Raw genomic sequence first — 19,685 nt, 5'->3', positions numbered from 1 at the left:
CATCTGTGAAAAAAGTTAAATAAGTCATATTAAGCCACACCCTTAAATCTATATGGCTCCGTCTCCCCTGTAGATAGCACAGCAACCCCCAACACATAATTGCTCCCACCCATTACCATGTCAGCTCTTCCAGCTGCATGTCCAATGCTTCAGACTGGCAGATGCGGGTGGGCGGCACGCCACCCCCAATTCTGTGCTGACGTAGTCACAGGCAAATCCGAGCCTGCAGTGACCTCTATTTCCAAATTCTAAGAAAGTCCCAGAACAAACCTCTGCCAGGTTCACCTCCCACAAGGCAGCATAGGGCAGACAGTATGGCACACACAAGCAGCATGGGGCAGGCAGAGTATGGCACACACAGGCAGCATAGGTCAGGCAGAGTATGGCACATACAGGCAGCATAGGGGAGGCAGAGTATGACACACAGGCAGCATAAATCAGGCAGAGTATGGCACACACAGGCAGCATAGGGCAGGCAGAGTATGGCACACACAAGCAGCATGGGGCAGGCAGAGTATGGCACACTCAGGCAGCATAGGGCAGGCAGAGTATGGCACACACAGGCAGCATAGGGCAGGCATAGTATGGCACACACAAGCAGAGTGGCAAACACAGGCAGTCTAGGGCATAGCTCTGAGATGTGAACAACGGAGGGACCTACAGGTGTGAGCAACTGAGGGGCATATGGGTATGAACAATGGATGTGCTTGTAGATGTGAACAATGAAGGGGCTTACTGTCTGAATAAACAAGCAATAAACAGGCAATAAACAAGGTGGACAAGACAGGGCAAGGAAAGGCAAAGTCAATTGGGGGTGCCAAAATGTTTGGCGTGCGCGCATGCGCAGTAGAGTGAAAAAGCCGAACTTTAAGAGAGAAGTCGGCTTTTCAATCTACTGCGCATGCGCCGGTCATTTGGTCCCGGCAAAACGAAGCAGGAAGGAGGAAGCACTTGCTACAGGTACCCCAGGCTGTTGCTGTTTTCTCCTAACAGAACATATTCTGTCATTAGGGGGGCTTGCTGCACACACTACACATCTACTGTCTTTTTTTGTTGTCTGAATGCAAATTAATATAAATTGATTCCTAAAACTTTTCATAAATGATATATAAGAGACACATCGTGTAAAGAGTCTAAAGCAGTGACAATTGTGTTGAGCATGGAAGCTGGCTCTAAAGATTTCTTGAACACAATTTTTCTACATTTCTGCCATACCAAAAAGCAAAAGAAAGCAACAAGGCAAACAGCTGGCGTTTAATGGTTCTGTCAGACTCAATTTAAAAACATCACCTAGTTATTTTGATTTGTGTAAAGCCATGCCGTGGGTATACTTAAAAACATTAAAGTCTGCCAAAACTCATTTCACTTTTGTTTACATTTATCTATTAAACAGAACGCTTGTAGAAAGCAACCAAGGTTATCATCTCAACATAATAATGTCTGTACAGATTTCATCCTATTATTCACATTCTGGTGTAGCTAAAGAACATCAAGAAAATTTATAATTAGATAACATAATTTAGCTTATGTATTTTTTGTTATATAGTGTATGTATGTATGTGTATATATAGATATACATATAGTAATATACTGGGAAACTTTAGATGAATTATATAATGAATATTAAATACTAAAATTAAATGTAAATTGTCAACATATAATTGCTCCTATTTAATATTGTTCTATGTCAGATTTCATATACTCATATACAGTTGCAAAAGTACAATGTATGAAAAAAAGGGGGAAAGTTGTGCTCAACCACTAAATTTTAAACCATTAGGCGGGGTGCAATGAGGTTGTGACCACAAAATACATATAGATAACAACAAGAGATCAAACAATCCCTGTTTTGCTTAAAGGGGAGGGCATTTCTTGGTAGCTTAATGCACAGAAAGTCTTAATGTCCTATATATGTTGATAATGGGTGCAGAAAGTACAATGTACCCATTTACCTTGTCTTAGTTAAGATGAGTTATCATTTTGTTGGACAGCTGCTATGATCTTATGGCTAGCAATGCATTTCTAGATTAAGTCAGGTATGTCCTTTTCTGATGCACAATGCCAGCGACTACCATGTGCATTGGCAGATGAAAGAGTGAAGAGAAGTTAATTTTACCAAAATTTACATTGTAAATTTTTTAAATTGTACTTTTTTCTAATGCTGTAATAGGCCACAGTTTGGACTCGCACACTTTATGTTCTGGTGTTCTAATGGTCTGATCCACAACTTGCTTTATATCCCTGCTCACTACAAGCTTTGGTGCCACCCTAGTGTGGACTAGTAATTGGAGAAGAGTTTAAAGGGAAATATTTTTCATTTAGGCTCGTCATATATTTCTTCATGTTCAGCGGACCTGAATGGGTTAATTCTCTTAGGCTGTTTCACCTGGGGAATAATTAGTAGCTTGAGATCTGCTAGCAACCCAGAGAGAGGATGGCCCTAGTAAGAGCTGGAAGACCTGAGAATCTGTGTGGAAAGAGGGCAGCAGTTTGAAATGCTGCTGAGTTATAAAAGAAAAGGATTCTGAGAAGGTACACTCCGTGTAGAGTTGTACTTTTGTTCTTAGCCGTGAATGCCTGTAGAGAGGGTAAATGCCATGTTAGAACCCAAATGTGGCAAAGGTTTTGATTTATTTTTGTTTTTCATGCTAATGAACTGTCTGTCCTGGAGAGCACTGGAAAACATAGAGAAAGTGCTGAGGAGCTAGCAAAATGCTATTGAGCTCTGTGCACTTAACTCACCTTGGCTGCCTGCCCCCGCCTCTTCCGCTTGTGTTCTCCCGCTCCCACACTTTCACAGACCTGAGCTGCATCTCACTCCCTCCCACCCTGTGCTAAACTCAACTGGGAAATAACTGTTTAAAAAAATATATATATGTATATATAAAATATATATATACAGGTATAGGACCCGTTATCCAGAATGCTCGGGACCAAGGGTATTCCGGATAAGGGGTCTTTCCGTAATTTGGAACTCCATACCTTAAGTCTACTAAAAAATCAACAAAACATTAATTAAACCCAATAGGATTGGTTTGCATCCAATAAGGATTATTTATATCTTAGTTGGGATCAATTACAAGGTACTGTTTAATTTCTAGAGAGAAAAAGGAAACCAGTTTTAAAATTCTAAATTATTTGATTAAAATGGAGTCTATGGGAGACAGGCTCTCCTTAATTCGGAGCTTTCTGGATAACGGGTTTTCGGATGAGGGATCCCATACCTGTATATGTTTTGTATAAACCATTGTCTCTTATATTTGTTGCGAAAATTATCACAGCATATGGCGGGTGATAGTCCTTGACAATTTAATTTCTGGTGTTAATTGATGTCTGCATTTGCAGTGGCCGGCATTTGGTTATAAAACAGCTATAAGTTCATTAAGATGTTTTTGTACATGTGGAAAAAAAGATGGCAAGGACTAAGTGTTTTTCTAATAAAGCTGTGGCCGACCTGCACCCCACTTATGTGTCCTGGTGTTTTTTGCTAGGCTCAGTTAGCTTCGGTAAGTAGTGTCCTGTAGAGACAGCTTTTTATGAAAACTTAAATCAGCTGTGATACTGCTTTGCCCAACTGTTTAATAAATTAGCTTTGTTTAAGAACCACTAGAGCTAAATTGTTAAGTTGCACCATATTACAGTATATATTGGTAAACCTCACCAGTAAGCAAGGCTCTAATGTCCCAGCAGCCAAGGGGGCATTTTGGGAAACTGTATTTCCATGCAGAATGTATCTTCTACTGTGGAAGAAGCTGACGAAATAACATTCTCAAAGCTTATTTAACAGATGCCAACATTAGCAGTGTATTACAAGATGAATAAACCTGTTCAAAGTAAAACCTAAGCTGAATTTTGAGTAAATATTCGTAAAAAGAATTACAACTACTTTTAAATTCTTAATATTAGTTATATACCAATATTACATTATACAGCACAAAAGCGCTATTAGATTGTTATAACAATGTTATCTTGTATTAGTCATTCCTTTTTTCTTGATTGAATTACATAAATTATTCGTAATTTGCATTTCTTTCTGTTCAACAACTTTAGCATGTAAGAAACTGATTATAGCAGAGGCTGGTTACTTCTTGCTGGATTGTAGTAAAGTTTTACTGGCAGGATGTCTAAAAAAATAGTTCACCTTTTTTCCCTTAGATTTACAGAAATTAAAGATTCATCAGGGAAACTTGACCTGAACCTGCTTTCCCCATTGAAGAAAGACTACTGGGCCATGTTGGCTTACAACCGTTCCAAGTTGTGCAATATCTTGTTCTCCAAGGAGCTGAACCGCCGCCTTTCTCCCCATGGGGTGACGTCTAATGCAGTACATCCGGGAAATATGATGTACTCCTCTATTCATCGCAACTGGTGGGGGTATACATTGCTGTTTGCTTTGGTACGGCCATTCACAAAGTCCATGGTGAGTGAAAGGTTTTACATATCTTCTGTTTTCTGAGTTGAATTAAAGTGTATAAAATATCCAGATGTACACATTTGCATTTACATCTTTCAAAACTGTAGGCTTTACATTAAGACTTCTATGTGATCTTGAGATGGTAGTTATATTGAAATACTCCCTCAAGTAATACTGAGTGCCGGGCACTTCAGGACTTGTTTATTGAGATAATTGCTTGTTGATGTGCAATACATTCGTCTGCAGAGTGGAGACAAATGAAATGTGATCTGGTAAAAAATCTTGGAAATTGGCTCTTCAGGATAAGGAGGGGAAAGGGAGCTTGTGCTAAACATGTTTGCCTGTAATTTATTGAAATAAGTATGTGCCCAAGAAAAATGTGAAGTATTGGTAAAAACAACTAAGTGACCTTGTCACCTTTACTTCTGGTTGCATAAAAGGAGCATTATCTGTTTTGTACATTATAGCAGTAGAGTTCTTGGAAAAACCAACATCCATTGCATGCAAGCCTAAATTTGGCTTTAAATCTCTGCATATTAACAGTTAATAATTCCATTTAATTGTATCCTATTTAGAGAAGAATATATCCTCTGTTTGCATAATTAGGAAATAATTAAGTCTGATATTACTGTGCGCATGGAACATTCATTCCGTGCATTTTTGCTTGACAATTAGGTGTGGGTGCTGGAATATTGCTTACCTCCACTGGCACTTTAGACATCATGAAAATAATGGATTCTGTTTTTTTCCAAGTGGCAGCTAGGTGATATTTTATTGAAGGAAAATAAATGGATGATAATCCCTACTTATAAATGAGGTATATTTCCTCGTTACATTTCATTAGCGTAATGCAAAAATCCCAGTGGCTGTTGGCAAACTGGTGGGAATGCATATATATTGATATTTTTTTAGTGGCAGGCCTCAGTAGGAGGATTTACATTTGCTGCTTAATGATGAAATTATAACTTCCAAAATTTGGACAGGAATTTGCTTCAGAGAATAAATTAACTGCTATAAGCTTCTTTGATGTCTTCCAAGTAGAGATCTATAAATCTGCAAGTGCTGAGCCCAAGTTACTATTATCACACATTGGCTGTAACTTTGATAGAACCAAATATTTTTGTTGGCAAGGATCTAAGCAGAAGAATACCATGTGTTAGGGGGCAGCAAGCGCTTAGCAGATGCTACAAGGAACTCAAGTTTCAAAACCCTTATTTTTTAACATTTAAAAGTGGGTAAGGTTTGTTGAAGTTCTGAGACTATTCAGTTACGTTTCCTGTTTCATTGGAAAGCCAGTCATTGTGCTAGAACTTTAACAGATGTGCTGTTCCCTTTTTAATAGATGGGAATAAAACTCTGGTTCTCTTGCAGAGTTATAAATTACAGCATGAAAGCACAAGCTGTCACCGTGTTAACCTTAGCTAGCCACAACAGCATGAATCTGCCCTCAAATAACCTGATGCACAAAGATTTATTACTCTAACATGTACCAAATTCCAGAATGGCTGGAGGTGTCTGTCAGGTAGAGTTGGGAATTTTGTATGGGTTTTTTTTTTCAACTTTGAAAGGATCTAAAGAATCACATTTTTTTTGTTTTGTGCATACATATACACACCATTGTTATACAAACCGCATATATTAAAAATGAAAGCCTCATTGGAACAAATTAGCCATTCTGCTTGTGGACTTAAAAGGTGGACTCAAGTCCAAAAAAGTAGTATGCCACACGCAGGCTTCTGTTCTAGCTCAAGTAAACCAGCACCCTTTAGCAGTCAAGATCTTCACCACTGACCTTAACCCAGTAGCTCTTATATTTATATATATATATATCCCCCCTAGCTTTTGAACATTGAACAGCTGTAAAGACATGCTAGCATGTGGGTGTCACTGACTGGCAGAATAATGGCCTGGTACAGGTATGGGATCTGTTATTACAGGAAGACCATGTCCTTTGGACTCCATTTTAATCAAATAATTAAAATTTTTTAAATTGATTTCCTTTTTTTCTGTAATAATAAAACCAGTATCTTGTACTTATTCCCAGCTAAAATATAAATAATCCTTATTGATGGCAAAACAATCCTATTGGGTTTAATTACTGTTTAAATGATTTTTAAATTAAATATAGATGAAATTAATATTTTAAATGATCCAAATCACAGAAGGAACCTTTATTTGCAAACCCCAGTAAATATGCTGGATAACAGGTCCAACACCTGTACTGTAAGTTTAATGTATAAAATACAGCATTTCTAATCATACTGAAAGCTGAATCAAGGTTTAGCTTCCACCAACATTACTTTTTGTGTGTGTGTGTTTGTGTATTATACTGTTTATAAGAAAATGACTACTGAAATGTAAATTCCTGGTGTCAGGCTGAGGGTCTCAGTAATTCTAACCTGGGATGCACTGACGAATGTTCCATGAAGTACCGTAGGTCATATTTAAGCCAGCTGTCAAATAAATTTAATCGCACTTACTTTTTGCAACATGGGGGCTTTGCAAACATGCAGGATCTCTAAAGGTGGCCATACACGCACCGATATTATCGTACGAAACCTCGATTCGTACGATAATCGGTGCGTGTATGGCATGTCAGCGAGCCGACCGATATCGCAGGAAGCTGCTCGCCGATCGGGCAAGTTAGAAAATTTTGATTGGGCGCCATAGAAGGCGCCTGACCAAAATTCTCCCTTCAGAGCTGAATCGGCAGAAGGAGGTAGAAATCCTATTGTTTCTACCTCCTTACCTGCCGATTCAGCCCTGAATGGTGTGTGGCGGATCTGACGATGTTTCGTGCGACCGACGGTCGTACGAAACATCGTGAGATCGCCACGTGTATGGCCAGCTTATATATTATATTATACAGTAGAGGGAGGGCATTTCAAATACCAGCTCTTGCTGTGGCAAAATCCTGCACAGGTTTAGTAGTCTATCAGAACTGGATAATAGATTAGATAATAGTTGTAGTAGAAAATATACGTTTGCAGCATGATTTTATTGGTTTTTATTATTAGTTATTATTTGTTTTTCTTTCTTTTTAACACATAAATGTCCAAGTATTATTTTAGAATGTTGCTTCTAAAAAAATTGTTTCCATCTCATTTTATTGTTATTTGAAAAAGTTAGCAGGCACAAGATTTACTTAACGAACCGATATTTGTACATGCCATATACTGTATTTGCATAGTTCTGTGTTTCATACAGTACTTACATATCTGTAAAGCAACAGATGGGACAGTCACATTTCAGTTCTTTTCTAGAGACATATTATTTTACCCTCAAGTAGGTTCACCGGGGTTAGATTGAATAAATACTTGTAATCTCCTCTGCTGTATTTCAAAACATTGTTCAAACACTTTATTTATGATAAACCAATGTGGGTTTCATGTGCCATACAAATGGGCTGCTAGATTCCAGAAACATTTTGGCAGCTAGGAAGTTATTATAGATCTGCTTACAGTATGGCATTATGGTTAAGCATCAAAATAATTTGCTGAGTATTCCCATTCTAGCACCTAATTTAACAGCTGATGGTGTGTATCGAAAATGTTGACAGGAAGCGGTCAAGCTTTAATGTATATTGGATCAGTAGAAATGAATTAAAGGTCCTTCAGGATTGTTCTTTAGTTTATGATACAAGGAGTGTCACTGGGATGCTTTTATAGCTTCATAATCTGCCCTTATGGCTGTGGCTAATCAAATAGCTAAAGATCACACTGCTTTGAAACGAAAATATTACTGTGATTGTTCTGTAGCTCAAATTGCTTCTCTGTTTATTTGTACATAAATTTATTTGTACGTTATCACATAGCAATCCTTGCACTGTAAAACTGTTCACAGTGCAGTGTTTTAGACATGATGCAGGGTGGGAACTTAAAGGTGCCACTTAAAGCAGCAAAAACTATGAGGTAAAGTGTTGTGGAACTGAGCATTAAAAGGGACAATAACACTAAAAAATGAAAGTGTTTTCAAGTAATTAAAATATAATGTACTGGTGCCCTGCACTGGTAACACTTGTGTGTTTGTTACAGAAACACTAACATAGTTTATATAAATAAGCTGCTGTGTAGCCATGGGGGCAGCCATTCAAGCTGGAAGAAAGGAAAAAAGACACAGGATACATAGCAGATAATAGTTAAGCCCTGCAGAATATAATGGGGTTTCTGTTATCAGCTACGTTACCTGGGCCTTTTATCCTTTGAATGGCTGCCCCCATGGCTACACAGCAGCTTTATTTATATAAACTATAGTAGTCTTTCTGAGGCAAACTTGCCAGTTGTACCAGTCTAGGGCAACAGTACATTATATTGTAACTACTTTTATACACTTTCATTTTTTGGTGTTACTGTTTCTTTAACGGTTTTGGGTCTACTGTCTCAGACAGCATCAAATCCAAAATTAACCCTGTCTGGGCAAATCTGTCAGCTCCAGGGTAAGCTTCAACAGCCTACCCTGTTATTAAACTGACAGTTTTGTCTGCTATATCCTGCAGTTGGGATTGTTTGTCAAATGATGCATAAACTATTTCTATTGCTTGGATTAAAGGAGAAGGAAAGGCTAATAAAGAGTTAATCTCAAAAAATGCTGAGCTGTGTAAAGAAAGTTCCCATAAAGCCTCGCTCCTGCACAGACACCCAGACCAAGTGAACATGCTCAGTTATTTAGACTATGAGTCAGCTTCCTGCTGATTGGCTCAGATCCACATTCCTAAGTGGGGAGTGAGTTCTTAGCATTCTTGAGGAAGGGGGGGAGCAGGAGAGAGTTGTGTGTCTGTAGCACATGAATTACAGACACAAGAAATCTTTTGACAGAGAAGTCAGTGCAGCGTTTCTGTGAGTGCTTATGGCTGTATTTACATAGACCTTTCTGATAAAGCTTAATTAGTTTTTACCTTTCTTTCTCCTTTAAGCAGATCATTTGGTGATTAGCTGGTCTCAAAAAGTTTTTAAAATTGGTGTGATATATGCAATCACAATTCCCAAATGCAGCTAAAATATGCAACTAATTGCAACAAATGAATACTTTTTTGAATTTTTAATATAATGTCAATTGTGTAGGCGGTTTATTAAAATGAACTCTAAAATCACTTGATTTAACCCTCTGTATCATTTAGGTTTATCATGACTGATTTACATGATTTCTAAGCAAAGACTTGTCAGTTATTTCACTAATAATTAATTGCAACCCAGGCACCAAGCATCATTTTCCTGGCCTGGCCAGTAAAATATGAGCCAGGTTGCAAACTTATGTAGAAAATAGAAATCAGTTGAAAATTTTGTTTATGCCTACCTAACTAGATTAGAATTGCATTTTATCCATATTTCACACCAGTCAATGCTATTGTGTTCTTTTTAATTATTTACATTTCAAGGAGAAATAAAACTTAATGAAGAAGTATGAATGCTGTACATTATATTTTGGGGTTTTACACAGCTCAAGGCATCCACAGTGAAGTTCTGTGCCTACTAAGATGCCCCCCCAGTCTCTGTACTGCTTTTACTTACCTGTGCTTAGGGACCATCACACAATATACTGCATATATAGAATGTTAAAGTTATGATACAAGGCTGATTAGTAATTAATTTAAATGACATGGCAGATCGGAAACGTTGTTCATCAACATTTAATAATCAGCCCTTTTGCGATTATGTGACAGGCAAACCTCCGTTTCTGCTTGATGATTTGCAACACTCCCTAAGCACACTGAGCATGTGCCTGTCACTGACACTACTAACAAAATCCAAAATGGTGACACTATATGTACAATATTTTAGGCATAAAACATGACTTTTATAAACATGTTGAACCTTTAGGCAAGCACAGTAAATTAGTATATAAAATAAAGCATTTTTTACAATATTCATCTCTAGGGTAAAGTTCTCCTTCAAAATAAAACTGTAGAAGCCAAAGTAATTAGAGTGAATCAAAGTAAATAGCCTTATTTATTTAAAATAGTGTGAGAAATCTCTCTGGATATATTAAAAAAAATGGAAGTAAACAGAGGGATGTCCAAGAAATCTGAGCAGAAAAGGTCTGGCTTTCAGGATGCTGTTTGAAAAGTCTATATACTGCTTCCAAAGAAAGCACCATATATCAAATGTGAAATCCTGCTTGTCCTAAAATTCTTGCTTTTTAATATTTTTCTTTTTTTAAATTTGGCTTTTTCCCTAAGCAAACCAGTGTTGTCTCAATGTTTAGCTAAATTAATTATTATTTTACTACTAATAATCAGGATCATCAGGAAAATAGAGCATTTTATGAGATGGCTTGGAGGCCGATAAAGAAAAAATATCCAAAATCAATCAATGAGCAGAATGTAGAAGAAACAATCCGCATGTAACGTCCCCCGTCCGATGAAACATTGATCCACTTTGCTTGATTGGAAGTATTAGAAAGCCACCCACACGTAAGCAGATATCATTGATAGGTATTTTATATTTCTGTAACTCTTCCCTTGAGAATCTGGCATTTTATCAGTATACGCAAGGCAGCTGCATTGCTACCCTGTAGACAAATGTTTCCAGCTGCTAAAGCACATTCAGTCCAAATTAAGAACAACAAAAAAAATCTTTTTACATTGACTACCTGTTTGTAATCATAAATAAAGAGTGGGTTCTGCCATGATGTTTCCTCTTTGAAACATTGACTACATTGACTGATTAAACAAAGTATATGTTTGAATACTTATTTGGTTTTAGCAGGCAACTATTCTGAAAACTCATTTTGCCTACTGATATGGCACTATAATACAAAAGCACTATGGGGCCAGCAAGATTTAAGCTACAGAAGGGAAGGGCAGATTGTCCCTTCCCCGGGGTAATATAGTGGTACAGGTATCGGACCCCTTATCCGGAAACCCGTTATCCAGAAAGCTCCGAATTACGGAAAGCCTGTCTCCCATAGACTCCATTATAAGCAAATAATTCAGAATTTTAAAACTGATTTTTTTTTTTATGTAGAAATAAAACAGTACCTTGTAACTGATCTGAACTAAGATATAAATAATCCTTATTGGATGCAAAACAATCCTATTGGGTTTAATTAATGTTTTATTAATTTTTTAGTAGACTTAAGGTGTGGAGATCCAAATTATGGAAAGACCCCTTATCCGGAATACCCTTGGTCCAGAGCATTCTGGATAATGGATCCTATACCTGTACTTTACAAAAAATGCGTCCGCATCACAAAAGTTGTAATTTTTTATGAGTGTTGAGACTAAGCTCATATCTTTCTGTGTTACTAGAAAGAGTATACAGTATATGTCCAGACAGGTTTACCTTTAGACAAGTAAGGGTGATGGCAAATGGAGTTATTTGTACCCCCCCAGGACATTTCCTGTCCGGTGGGCAACAAAATTCCTGAAAATACCTTTCTTTCATTACTATGGTCACCACTCCAGGGCCATCTTTTTTGTTTGCAAGATATCAAAGCCTAGTAAACATTGGTATATTAGACTGTTAGAAGTAGCAGAGACTGACTTTGTACCCCTTTGTGGTTTTGCTTTATTCTAGCTGGACTAATGACTTACAGACTTTACTGTTAATTGTCCTAATTTTGTAGAAACATTATTATGGACCATCTTTCTCTTTTATTCAGTCTTTTATCTTAGTTTCTACAGCTTCAGCATTAAGGTACTATAGTGAAAGTATAGGTTTGTGTTCTGGGCTTTTGCTTTGATCTATGTTGTGCTGCAAAACACTGCCAACATGGGATACAGTACAATCACATTGCTGAGCCACTAAAAGGGTTAGAACGGGGGTTAACCTGGTGCAGGGTCATTTTTCATTTGATGGATAGTTATTCACCACTGGGTTTTGTGGACAATATCTATCACATTCCCTTGCAGTGGTATAACCCCTCTACACAAATGGAAATATTACTATTTCTGTTCTTTTTATGCCCTTCAGATCAGTTTAAGACTGGGTTTAACATATACCATAAGTGCCTGGAGTGCATAGTTAAAAAAAGCATGATCCTACCAACACGACATGTGATTGAACAGTGAAAATATTTTCTAATCCTTGTGTTTTTCATTCACAATTTAGTCATTTTGTTGCAAATATTGTGCCTTCCAGGTCTCACAACCTTATTTATTAGGGGGCATAAAATATCACACCCTTTCCTATATATCCACCACTCAGAAGCATACATATAGCATCTGACAGCTGTATAATAACATGCTTTCCAGTTCCAGCGGCATTTAAGGAAATACCGCTGTAAGGATTTTATGTTCCTTGCTTCAATCAGCCAGAGCCTGCCATATCCCAGCACAAGGACCCTCAGCAGACCATTTTCAGCATTTTGCTGCAATTAAACTCCTCTGGTTTTAGCCCACAGGCAATTTAGTACCTTTTTACATATGCACATTATGAACTTTTGACCAGGAACTGGTAGTCATATATTAGAAAGCAGCTTCTGAAAGCAGACTTAACAAGTTCCTCTGAGTATTAGCTGGAGTCAGTTGTGGAAAAGGGTAATTTAAACAACTTGCAGAGAGGCCATTCAGAATCTTACTGATGATCCTAAATATGTATTTTTCCCTGTGTCTTTCCACTGGAAGCTGGTTGCAGGAGCTCTCAGAGATGTGATTGATCTTTTATTCAGCAGCTAACGAGGGCTGTGATTCTATTAGTGCTCTACAAGGCAAGGGAGAAGTGATTTAATGAAGTGTCTAGTGAGCCGGCCGTAGATTTATCCTGTTGTGTCTAATTTGCAGTGCCCGTTGTGAGTGTAACAGAGACTGCACTTGCCTTTCCATTTGCCAGGTATTTCCTTAGTAAATTGTTGTAAGGTCAGGTGTAGTTATCTGAGAAGAGGCAATGCCTTCCCTCCTTAGTGTCTCCAGATGACAGGAGCTGCGCTGAGTGTTCGCTGAAGCGGAAACCTGAAGAGCAGAGGTCTGTCTCTAAGTCCCCCTTAGCTGATGCAGGAGCAGATGAACTGCCAAGCAGGACTAATAGAGTCATAATTGGCGATTAGAACTGGAACAGGGCAATAACATCTTAATACAAACTGGCGTATATAATACTTACTGTCAGTTGCATTAAAGTTCCACAGTAGCCTTTACCAGCTCCAGCCCGCCTTATTAATTCACAGTTATGAGGCAATCAGTTTTAATAGTCTCTACACAAACAAACAGCGACATGTCAGAAAAGGTTTTACTTTACAGTGACACAGTTAAGCCCTTGGTGCTTTGCACTGCCTATGAAAAATCCAGCATGTTTTTAATGAGAGGGATGTTTTGCTAGCTGTCTTGTTAACCCCTTTTACACCAAACCAACCTTCATTTAATGACTGCATTTATTTTTTTTAATGTACAAGTTGCCTCAAATAACCCTTAGTATTACCTTTAATAACACTGGGCTTATTGGTATTCAAACCCTGATGTAGTTCTGATCTTATTGGTATCCACTTTTTAGCATTGTACCAGCCAAAAGTGAATACAGTATTTAAGAGAAACCTGTTTACAATAAACATGTTTCCAGCTTACCATAATATTGTACAGCCAGTCAGTGGTGTAATAGCAAGTGGGCTCTTGGCAGACTTACCCAATGTTTGAAAGGGAGGACAGGCTCCACCTGGAAACTTTATGTAGTCAGTTTTTGCCTCTCTATAAACACAGCCACTGCCTTGTTTTTGCTTTATTTTATAGAACCTCCTTTTAGCAACCTTACATACATCCATGGGGAGTTTTTGTTTGGGAAGGCTAGTTAAACATAACCATGGCTAGACTAAACACTCTTTCATAAGATCGCTGCCAAAGCAGTTTATCAATGTATTCATGCATATTTCTCTGTCTTAGTTTCATAAGAACTGGTTAACGTTTTTTGTTAATTATGACCATAATCCTACAGGTGAAAAGGGTTGCTGGTGAAATATGCTATTAACTTTATTGCTACAGGGCATTATTTATTGCATTTAACTTAAAAATGTTACTACCCTTCTATTTTATCATGCTTTCTACTAGTTCACCTATCTCTTCATTACATTGTCTTTGCCAGGCTAAAATCTGCACTTCAAACATGTAGTTGGAGAAAGTGTCCTACTAACATACCTTGGTAAATGTTTACTTATATTTTATTACAGGCAGCCTTAGTCCCTTGCAATATGATCTAATAAGAGTGTTTTTGAAATGGATAGTCATTATATATTACAACTCAGGGCAAAGTAGTATATTGGTGTTGGTGGCTGCGATTTAGTCAGGGCCTACACCATGCAAATCTGTCTTCTCCTGATAAAATAGTTCAGGGTTTACATGTATTTATCTGATAAATGTAAAAGGATTAAACTGCTCTTGGACTTAGGTGTCAATGAAGATTATCTCATCTTTGAAAGGATACACTGTCTTTGTCTCTTTGCATCTTGCTGCTCTGAAATGCACAAGTGACCAGTTGTAATGAAGATTATCTCTCTGATTATAGCACCTTGGGACATGACAGAACTATTAACCTGATCCGTACAGACTACAAAGGCTGTGACATGTGGGTTTTTATATCAGCAATCTTGCCAGGGAGAAAAGAGGGATTATAAGTGCCCTTAACTACTAGTGGCCGCATTGCATTCCAGTAAATGTGGAGAAACTCCTTTAGTACACCATAGCAAGTATAATTGAAGATTGCAGGAAATGACTGCTACACATTCACAGCATTTTGACCACTGGGGCTCTCCCCTTTGAGCTGACACAAAAATCAAAAAACTGTTATCACTAAATTGCTTAGAAAAAACTGCTTCCTTATTAATTTTACAGTGAAAGATGTGCCAAATGATTGAAATATTGAAAACAGTTACCATTAGAGATAGTTTTTTCCTTGTTTTTTAGCTTTATCAGCCTTAACCTATTTAAAAGGTGAGCATTGCATTTTGGTGGTAGTATTAATGTGCTTTATGATTTCAGAAACTGAGCTTGTTCAAAGAAGTAAGCTTTGAGTGAGCTATTGAAGAAGGTAGTCTTGAGGATTATAATTGCATTTGAGAAGAGATTATGCTGGAAAATACGGAGAGCCCCTTGACAAAAGCAAAAAGTTCTGGATATAAGTGCAAATATTTTGAAGGGGATCTGATTACTATTAACTGTGTTTTAAAAGTACTTTGAGAAAAATGAATGACAAGACCAGCTACTGAAAACCATAAAATTAAAGTTTTGGCTAGATCACTGGACAACATCAATGGAAGCATTACATTACAATGGTGAAGTGCCCATTAGACTTTGTGATACATGAGATTTAAGGGACAAAGGGCCCGATTCACTAAAGGTCCTTAACGCTAGAGATGTAGCGAACTGTTCGCCGGCGAACAAATTCGCGCGAACATCGGGTGTTCGCGAACGCGTATGTTCGCAGTTTGGGTTCACGCGGCGTTTTCCGTGGTTTTTTATCGGTGCAAAAAATATCGCACAAATCACACATGGCGTTTTTCCGCAAATCCCGTTTTCATGGTGTTTAGCGCGAAAGAAAAAAAGCCGCATATTTTCGCTAGAATATCTTGCGGTTTTTTTTTTTGCGCAACGCTGTGCCAACAAAGTATTTTTTAGAGAAGTTTTTGCCCTTGATCCCCCTCCTGCATGCCCCTATCCAGGTCGTGGCACCCTTTAAACAAATTTAAAATCAGTTTTCTGGCCAGAAATGGCTTTTCTAGGTTTTAAAGTTCGCCTTCCCATTGAAGTCTATGGGTTTCGCAAAGTCCGCGAATATTCGCGAGTTTTGGCGTAAGTTCGCGAACAGGTCCGCAAATTTTTTTTTTCAGGTTCGCTACATCCCTACTTAACGCTTAACACATAGTTTAATGCGTTAAAAAGTGTTCGTTAATTAAGTACTGATTCATCAAAGTCATTTCGCATGCAGTACTACTCGTATCGCATGCGAAATAAACCCAAATATCGCGAAGCGTTATTTCCATGGCTTTGTGGTAATTATCTAATAGAAATAATACTAACACATAATTCACAGACATATTTTAAGCGTTAAAAGCATAAAATGTGGTGATAATTACTGTGAAACTTAACGCCTCCCAGGAGTAGGTGTTACTGAACAAAATTGCAGCTGGTGATTGTCTGTGGCGACAAGATGGAGTTTGCAGTTGGATTTTTTCAAGTATGTGAGCGTCCTAGAGTGATGCATCCTCCAGTTTTCAGGGAAGTGGTAATTTTCAGAATGGTAGTTTTCAGAAAGTAACTGCTACGTGCGTAATAGCGTGCGCTAATACCGCATGCTATGAAATAACGCATAAATATATTGCATGGTTTAAAATATTGCTTAAAAATATGTCATTGCCAGATAAATACCGAAAGTAACATTGCTTCTTAATTCAGACAAGTGTCCTTTTAGTGAATCGATCGTTAATTCTCAAACTATGAGAAATGATAATAATTTTAACACATGCTATAAATAACACTAATTTTTTTGGCCTTTAGTGAATCGGCCCCAAAGGGATAAGGTACTTTTTAAATACTATCTTTCCAGACAGAAAAAAATAACAGAAGTTTTTAATAAATCAGATTCGAATTAATAAAGGCAAAGAGCAAGAGGTGTATACTTCATTTATTAGCACATTCATTTTAATGCAGGAGGCATTCTAACTAGGAACATGTCTTTATTTCACAGTGAACATAAGCATGGTTACATGGTGCTGAAGTAGAATATATATTTTACAAATCTATTTCGATTTTCAGTGTATGTATTTTATTATTTTTATTCAAAAAAGTCTATTTATGTGTATTTTATTGTATTTGTGTTTCTTGCATGTTGGTCACTCTATGAAAGCTATTTTAGAAACAGGCATGCTTCCTGTACAGAAACAAATGGCATTACATAAGTGGCTGAAGGCACCTAAACAGTTCCTAGGCCAGCCAGATTGGTTTAGTTGGCTCTAAAGGTTGCCATAAACCATAAGATTTTCTTATGTGGCGAGGTTGTCAAACGAACGGATCTTTCTTCTGATATTCGAGCAAGGACCACTGCTCATATCAGAATGAGGACTGCAACAGTGTACCAATGCGGTCATCAATCTGATGAGAAAATCAAGTTTGCCCAATCTAGGTCTGCCCTATTTTTGGCCAGGGAGCTCCGTCAGAGTGCCCCATACACAGGCAGATCAGCTGCCGAATCAGGCGGAAGGACCCAAATTGGCAGGTTAAATATGCCCTTGTATGACCACCTTAACTTATTGCAGGCAACCTTTAGCAGGACTATTGACTTAACCTTGTAAGTGCCAGTAATTCTGCTGGCAAGATAAGAGTTACTGCTGGTGTTCAGCATGCGCGGCTTCAGTCAACTGATCTGCTGAAGGAATGTGCTATTATTGGACTGTCAAGCTTGGGAACTGTGTAGTGGTTTAGTTAACCATATGTAATTCGTATGAAAACATTATTTATAGACGGATGCTAAAACAAAATTATATTTTTTAATACAATGTAATTAGATTTTAACATTGGTAAAGTAGAAAAATTAGCTCAGCTCATGATAGATCTGAGCTGTCAATCATATTTCCTGCCCCGAAAGTCAGTACTTTCACTTTCCATTTAGCACACTGTAATTCCCCCTCCCTCCTTACTGCCTATAATTGTGTAGTCAGTGCATTAGCATGAGCATAAGATCCCCCATTCTGGTGCATACACAAGATTTTGGGGAGATACAAAACTTGCCTAATAATAGTGTCTACAAAATGGCACCTGCCTGCTTGGTATGATTGTGAATTGCAAGAGTGAAGGAAGCAAGATCTGAATAATTATGTTTTGTTAGTAAAGTTTATTTTCTTGCTTAACATGATAGGAAAGGATTTGGGATTATTTCTTAGAATGACAGGTCCTCTTTAAATCTACATGCATGTATGTATTCACTTCCGGTCAGGAAGGGGTTGATAGCATCTGTCATCAACAACTGTACTTCTTGCAGATTCTGTTTGTACTTTAACATTTAATTTTACACTGTAATTTACAGCTATGAGAAAGATACTCTGTACTGAAGGCATAATTTCACAGTCTAAGTGAATGAACCGCCCATGTAATTTTCTAGTATTGACACTTGTGTCCTAGCACCATCTCATTATTGTATTATTGTCTACCGATCTACCATTTCATTACAAGGTCTACAATAGAACTAAAATCTAAGCCTTTAGTCCATAGCTCATTGCACAGGGAAACGTTGTAAATGGCTTATTGTATATGAGATGATGTGGATCAGAGCACATCTGAATCAATAAGCAGCTAGTCAGAACCTGGCAAAGTATTCTTGGTTGCATTCCTTTTCATACGTAAGAATTCTGAACGACAATGTCAAATGTACAATCAGCCAAGAAAGTGTTGCTATAAAACATTATCTTGACACTTTTGTGGTAACGTATTATTTCTTAAACTCCTTTGACCTTTTTAAAATGTCTTTATGAATAAGAAGAGATAGAGAGAGAGCACTTTTTTCATCATATATGATGAGATAGGATTGAGTGAGGTGTAAAACTGTATAGATAGGGAATTGAGGAAATAACCCAGTTGGCTCTTGGGATTTTCTTTAACAAATGACAGAGTTCAAATGTTAAAACTTTCAGGTTATGGAAGATATGAGGCAAATTCAGGCGCCAGGTACATGTTGCAATATTGTGTTTCACACCATATGTTCTCTTTAAAGTGTTTGGCCAATGCTTTTTCCTTTCTGATCCCCCATGTTACTCTATGAGGGGATTGCCATATTTATGCAGCAGCAGTCTGTTAGCATTAGAAGATGTAACTGACAGGTTGAGAAGGGACAGTCAAGTTGGCAGAACAGTCAGTTTTGGGAACGTCAAGTAATAATTACTTACAAAAGATGAATGAAAGATTAATTGCTGTCTGTACTTATATCATGTGCTTATTGAGAATGCTTAAGTGATAGTAAGCTCACAGTTTGCATGCCGTGTCATGTCAGCACCTGATGGTGGGATAATATTGAGGGTCAATTTTGGAGATATGAACTTTTATTGTCAGAAGGCTTCTCTGTCTCCTGTTTGGTACATAATTTCTAGCCTTATCTTTTTGGGAACTGTAGGTGCCGTTGAATATGCTTCATTTGTATTATTTGGTCAGTGTTGTGCAATAGGGTAACTTAAGGAGTGGCTGGTGGGGTTGTGAATTAAGGAGCAGCCAGACTGGACTAGAGGTGCAGAAGAGGTATTTACCTAGCCCCCCCACCACTGCTCCATAGGCACATGCCTCTTTTGCCAATTCCTTGCTCCTACCTTGTATTTGGTGTATGAATGAATATCAATATCAGTGCAAAGTTGCAGATATACCAGTCCATCA

At 37.8% G+C, this 19,685-nt stretch overlaps 1 protein-coding gene across 3 annotated transcripts in view; it reads left to right on the top strand.

The window, feature by feature from the left end:
* Positions 1-19,685, top strand: part of wwox (WW domain containing oxidoreductase) — a 571,090-nt gene that overhangs the window by 151,493 nt on the left and 399,912 nt on the right. For 2 of the 3 annotated variants that reach the window (XM_018093498.2, XM_031900777.1), the window contains one exon: positions 4,156-4,420. In XM_018093498.2, coding sequence (XP_017948987.1) covers positions 4,156-4,420 — 265 coding nt within the window. Of the gene's footprint in view, positions 1-4,155; positions 4,421-10,649; positions 11,241-19,685 lie in introns of those variants that run through there. The other variant, XM_002935058.5, reaches the window with a different exon arrangement.

This window comes from Xenopus tropicalis, chromosome 4, assembly GCF_000004195.4.
Source record: "Xenopus tropicalis strain Nigerian chromosome 4, UCB_Xtro_10.0, whole genome shotgun sequence".
NCBI lineage: Eukaryota > Metazoa > Chordata > Amphibia > Anura > Pipidae > Xenopus > Xenopus tropicalis.
This window is presented reverse-complemented; position numbering and strand designations above follow the sequence as displayed.